Source organism: Chiloscyllium plagiosum, chromosome 2 (genome assembly GCF_004010195.1).
Source record: "Chiloscyllium plagiosum isolate BGI_BamShark_2017 chromosome 2, ASM401019v2, whole genome shotgun sequence".
Classification (NCBI taxonomy): Eukaryota; Metazoa; Chordata; class Chondrichthyes; order Orectolobiformes; family Hemiscylliidae; genus Chiloscyllium; species Chiloscyllium plagiosum.
The window spans coordinates 40,368,367-40,374,533 of NC_057711.1; the positions used below are offsets into that span (position 1 = coordinate 40,368,367).

General features: G+C 38.5%; 1 protein-coding gene across 8 annotated transcripts in view; it reads left to right on the top strand.

Moving 5' to 3' along the window:
* Positions 1 to 3,002: 3,002 nt before the first annotated feature.
* The window catches only part of LOC122559094 (single-stranded DNA-binding protein 2), a 378,880-nt gene continuing 375,715 nt past the window's right edge, over positions 3,003 to 6,167 (top strand). For 2 of the 8 annotated variants that reach the window (XM_043708394.1, XM_043708441.1), the window contains exon 1: positions 3,003 to 3,129. In XM_043708394.1, coding sequence (XP_043564329.1) covers positions 3,074 to 3,129 — 56 coding nt within the window. In that variant the 5' untranslated portion in view covers positions 3,003 to 3,073. The remainder of the gene's footprint in view (positions 3,130 to 6,167) is intronic. The other 6 variants (XM_043708403.1, XM_043708449.1, XM_043708422.1 and 3 more) reach the window with 5 other exon arrangements.

Sequence of the window (6,167 nt, forward strand, 5' to 3'; positions counted from 1 at the left end):
CCATACACTTTCAGTTCTTTGCCAAAGCAGTTGACACATTAATTGTTCGGTCTTTCAGTGACTGGTTACTTTACTGAAATGAGAGAGAGAGACACAGAGAGAGAGAGACAGAGAGAGAGAGAGAGAGAGATAATGAGACCCTGTCTGTCTTGCAATTTGGACACTTCTGCCTCTGTACTTTTAGCCACAAGTTGTCCAGGAGTCTGAAGTATTCATGCATGCTAACAGTCTCAGTGACTGGTTACTTTACTGAAATGAGAGAGAGAGACAGAGAGAGAGAGACAGAGAGAGAGAGACAGAGAGAGAGAGAGAGAGATAATGAGACTCTGTCTGTCTTGCAATTTGGACACTTCTGCCTCTGTACTTTTAGCCACAAGTTGTCCAGGAGTCTGAAGTATTCATGCATGCTAACAGTCTCAGGCAGTTGGAGCAACGCCTAGCAATGTAAGAAAATCATCAATGGCCTTCTCCACTCAGTCAACTAAGTACTACTCTTTATCTCTGCAACTGTACCCATCTGCAACTGTACTCCTATCAAGACTCTTACTCTACCCCTCTCACTATTTTCTGCAACATCTTTCCTCACTTTCTCTCATGCAGTCTAACTCTAAACTGTGAACCTTACATGTTCTCTACACTAGGAGAAAGGGTGGACTGCAGACGCAGGAGATCAGCGTCGAGAGTGTGTTGCTCGAAAAGCATAGCAGGGCAGGCAGCATCCGAGGACCAGGAGAATCGATGTTTCGGGCATAAGCCCTTCATCAGGAATGCTCTCTACACTGCCTACTCACTTGCATGAAACACCTTCCTACCTGCACCAAGGGAAGCAGATGTGCCATAACTTTAAATACTTTTCTCTCTCTTATTCCAGAAAGAAAGCAACTCCCAATAAGACAGGAAAAGTTAAGATTGATAGTGAGCTGCTCAACATTTGGCTCCTAACCCCTTAAGTGGAGATCACTTTGACTTTCTCTACCCCGAGTGGCTGGCTAACCATTTCTAAGACCTGGACTCAACTGATACTTGCGTGGCATTGTTAACTTATGATGACAGGTTAGACAGGCTGGGCCTGTATCCTTTGAAGTTTAGTCTATATTAGAGTGGTGCTGGAAAAACACAGCAGTTCAGGCAGCATCCGAGGAGCAGTAAAATTCACGTTTCGGTCAAAAGCCCTTCATCAGGAATGGGGATGCCCAAAACGTCAATTTTACTGCTCCTTGGATGCTGCCTGAACTGCTGTGTTTTTCCAGCACCACTCTAAACTAGACTCTGGTTTCTAGCATCTGCAGTCATTGTTTTTACCTCCTTTGAAGTTTAGAAGAATGAGATATTATGGTATTAAAAATATAAGGTGCTGAATTAATTAAAAACAGGAAGAGTTGGAGAAACTCAACAGGTCTGACAGCATCTTTGCAGAGAAATAGATTTATCAGTTCCAGTCTATTATGACTCTTTTCAAAACTTAAAGAGTTTAAGGTTAAAGAGATTAGAAATGAAAGATGTAATGGAACAAAAGGCAAAGGCAACAGTTGTAGAGAAAAAAATGTTAATAGCAGAATAAAAATCTGGTTTGACTTAAAGAAAGCATGTAAACAAAATACAGACATTGGGGGAAAAGTATCAAAATAGTGTAAGATCCTAACGGAACTTGATACAGTGGATGCTAAAAAATTGTTTCACTTAGGGCATATGGGGTGGATCAACTTAAAAATCCCATTTAAGATGGAAATGAAGAAAACATTCTTTTTTCCCAGAGTCATGATTCTTTAGAACTCTTTCTTGAGAGTGGTGAAGGTGCTGTCACTGAATACTTTCATGGCATAGGTAGGTAGATTCTTACCTAAAAAGGGAGTCAGAGTTTATCAGTGGTAAGCAGAAATGTACAGTTGAAACCATGAGTCAGATCATCCATGGTCTTATTGAATGGTGCAATAGACTTAAGGTGGCTGTGTGGAATGGCCCACTCCTGTTTCTAATTCATATTTTTCTTGGGTATATTTGGAGATAAAACATCAGGAAAATGTAGAATAACAAAATAAAGTACAAAAAGGCATTTGTGGCATTCTTATTGTTAATTTTCTGCCTTCTGGTCCTCACAATGCAACTGATGGGATGATCCTCAGAGTTGTGTAACTCTTGTTCAGCACATTTGGTAAGCTTTCCAATTAGGTTACGAGATAAAAAACACATCAAGACTAACATAATATAGCCATCCCTGCTTGAATGATTTCTCTTGCGTTATCATGGAGTGGTGATAAGGCATACTATTTCTAAGAGAATCCTATCCTCCTTTTCCTGAGGAGAATGAGATGTTGAGAAAGCTATGAATCTTCCAAAATGTAAACTAAGAAAAGCCAGACAAGATTACCTGATGTCTTAGCTATTCTGCATCATACACAAACATTTTTGAACAATTATGCATTAAAAGTTTAGGAACTAGATGTGAGTGTAGATAATAATACTAACTCCTTCAAATGGGTCTACTTTTGCTTCCCTTTCCAACTCATGAACAGTCAAAGAGTCGTTTAGGCTGGACAGGGTCACAAACTCCAGGAGATTCAGTGTCAGTGAAAACAGAATTTTCTGAGTAACAGACAAAAGAGTACATCAAGTTGTGCTACTCAAGTTAATCTTCATGATCTGTAAATGTTAACATTAAAAAGTGAGACAATTCAGAATAATCATTGTAACATTTTAAAGTATATTTTAAGGTAGACATACAGTCATTGCGTTTCAATCAAACAACTCAATGCTGGTGCTATTTTCTTTTGAGTTGTTAATCCAGTTCAGGTTTTCGCTTGTACCGTTACAGGGGAGTTGGAGCCTTTCACCAGAACAGCCGGGCCTTTTTTTCAAAAAAATCCGAACTTCAACGGTTTCAAACTCCCCCAAAGAGAAGCAGCCGCTCGCCCGGCCAATCGTGGCTGTCCATCAGCCGGTTACCATGGCGAAGGGGCGGTCTCGGCCCCGGCGCCGGCCAATCGCGAAGGGCCATCGTTTTGTCGCTATGGTGACGGGGTTGTTCCCGGGACCTGATGGCTTGACAGGTGCGTGACAATCCAGCTCTTCAAGCATGTACGCCAAAGGCAAGAGTAACACTGTACCTTCTGACAGCCAAGCCAGGGAAAAGTAAGTTTACCTCAGCTTTTACCGGGAAACCGACCCCAGATTCAACTCCGGCGGGTCCGGAATGGTATAGTGAGATGTCAAACTCGGGACTGTGGGGTTGGTGTGAAAACATTAAGTTAATTCTGACACTCAGTTGACTCAGGACAAGAACTAGCTGCTTGTTCTCTTGGTATTGGAACATGGGGTACAGGGTGCTGCTTTGTTGGGTTGGGGGGCTGGTTCATTAGAAATGCTATGGTGGAAAAGAAAAGTAACACATATTGATGAGAAAAGCAGTCCACTAAGTTGTGCCGGTTTCCTTGAGGTTTGTGCTGATGTTCTGTCACTTTGTACAATGGATTATTTACACTTTTTTTTGCAAGTCCTGGATATGAGGAGAGCTCCTGAACTGAGGTGTAGGGTGAACTAAGCCCAAGAACGATCAAAACGTGGAGGAAGGGGGAAAGCAAAATAGAGTTTCACAAAAGATTTGAAGGGAAAAGGCGTTAAGCAATAAATGCTTTATTTTACATCGTAATTTTATTTGATGCTAAAAAGACACTAGGTGCAGTTCTGGAAGTTCACAAATCATTGCGTTGTGCATGGAATCTACAGATCAAGCACTTCAGCAATATTACAAATCTTAGTGTTGTGGAAAGAAAGTTTGTGAAGTGTAATAGTTCAAATAAATCTCTCTTATGCTCGAGTTAGGTCGCAACTAGCTGTTACTGGTCTTTACTGTGTCGTTGTATGTATAAGATGCTGTTCAGTGAACTGGAAAAGTCATGGTAATGCGACGAGTAATAAAACAAACACACACAAGCAACTCATTTTGTTTTACATCATTTCGCTTATTTGCATTAATAGATCTAGACTTATTTATGGTAATACTGAGTTCTCCGATGTCTTTAATTTCTTGGATTCGGGGATTTCCTTGGTTTCAAACGTATGTTTTTGGATTTTATGAATATGTTTGCCAACAAATAAAAACAATACTCGCATTTTGAGCGTGTGTGCAGCCAAGTCTTTAAGTTGCATTGAACTAAGGCTCTCCTGGTGCCATGTTACACCACGCTGCTTAAGGGGAACCATAGAAGAAGAAAACAAGTGATTGTAATCTGCCATCTGTAACTTTTTAATTAAAATAAATAATAGCCATTTACTTCGAATTACTCATTCAAATTGCTTTTAGCTGTATATTAGTATTGGTTTAAAGCAAGAACAGAACTGTAATGTTATTGTTTTCTACTTGTGTAGTAAGTGCAAGTAGTCCAATAAAACAAGCCTTAAAATAGCGGTGCTTGTAATTAAAAACAATGTAACTTTGCAAAAGTGCTATTGTAATTTATTACATGCTTATTTAAGAGGATTATTGCGTTCTCTTGAAAGGTGGGACACAAGTTTTTTTTGCATTGATTTACGTATCCATTGAAGTGTGTAATGTTTAAAGTTGTAGCAGTTCTATACTTGTAAGAAGCACGTTGAATGAAGTCTTTATAATGTATTAGTATTGCAAGCCATTTTTACTCAGTTAGGACAGTGTCCTTTTATATTTTTTGTTCAAACTGAAAACGTATCAAACGTTGTAAATAAAAAGCTGGTAACATCAGTTATTGCAGAACTACTTCAATTGCATTCAAGTTTTTGGGAGTGTTGATTTTCAAATAGAAACTTACATTAATTGTTCAATGAATTGTTAAGTGATGTATGGTTTCAGTGTTTGTTTACATTGAATTAGTTGTGAAACTAAAGTGTTTACTTTATATGAAAAATGTGCATTTGCAAACATTTGTCTTTGTTTACTATGTATGTGGCTTTTTGTGATAGACATTTTAATGTAAGCCTCAATATAGATATATATTCAATTTATCAAATATTGACATTTTATCCACATTGGAAATCTGTCATCTACAGTATATTGTTTCCTAATATATCGACCATACCTCATTCAAGTGGGCACCTTTTCAAAAAGGCGTTAGATTGAAGTGGGAAGGAAACAATTCTGTACTTAAAATGCATTTGATGTTTTTCAGAATTAAAGTTTTAACATTACTTAGACCATTTCCATTTGATCTGCAAGACAAGCTGTGAGACATGGAGATGATAAGAGTTATGACAACAATATGTTGATTTTCTTTTTGAGTGGTAACACCATGCATTGCCTGTAGTTTAGTAACAAGAGTACCACCAGTTGACTAAGCAATTACTGTGTTGTGGAGCTGAAACTAAAACCATTTTCAGCACTCAACACCTCTCTTAATGCACTCCTATACAGTAGCTATACAAGATATCTGATATTATGTATCAATAATTACCAACTGAAACTGTCATTCCATGCAATTAATATTTCTCTGTATATTTGAAAAAATCTTTTCAAATTTAGTATGCATAGATCAATGTTAACAAAAGAAGGTTTCTTCTTTGAAAATTTTGCATTTAGCAGGTTAAATTATGAGCAAAGGCTCAAATCTATACATCAAAATAAAGCCATTCCAAAGCTAACAGACACTTACATTTTTGAACTGGCAGGCAATCCCAAATGCAATAAAGGTTGATTCAGTGTTGTAAAGATTCTTGGTCATTAGTTTCACTACAAATGCTGATTGGAGGAAGCCTTGGCGCAGACATTTTCTGTGGAATTTCCATCCATAGTGGCATTTTTGAAATTCTAATGTAGTGGTATTGAATTTGAATTGCAGCTGATAGCCATTCATTTCCGGAAAGTTGAATCTGTCCCGTGCATAAAAATGTAGAAGCACTGGACCTATTGGAGGAATTTATTTACACAATTACTAGTATTTAACTGGTATTTCCTTGACTGAATAATTCTGAAACATTTATCAATAACACTTAGAACATAGAACATAGAACAATACAGCACAGAACAGGCCCTTCGGCCCGCGATGTTGTGCCGAACATTTGTCCTAGCTTAAGCACCCATCCATGTACCTATCCAATTGCCGCTTAAAGGTCACCAAAGATTCTAACTCTACCACTCCCACAGGCAGCGCATTCCATGCCCCCACCACTCTCTGGGTAAAGAACCTACCCCTGACATC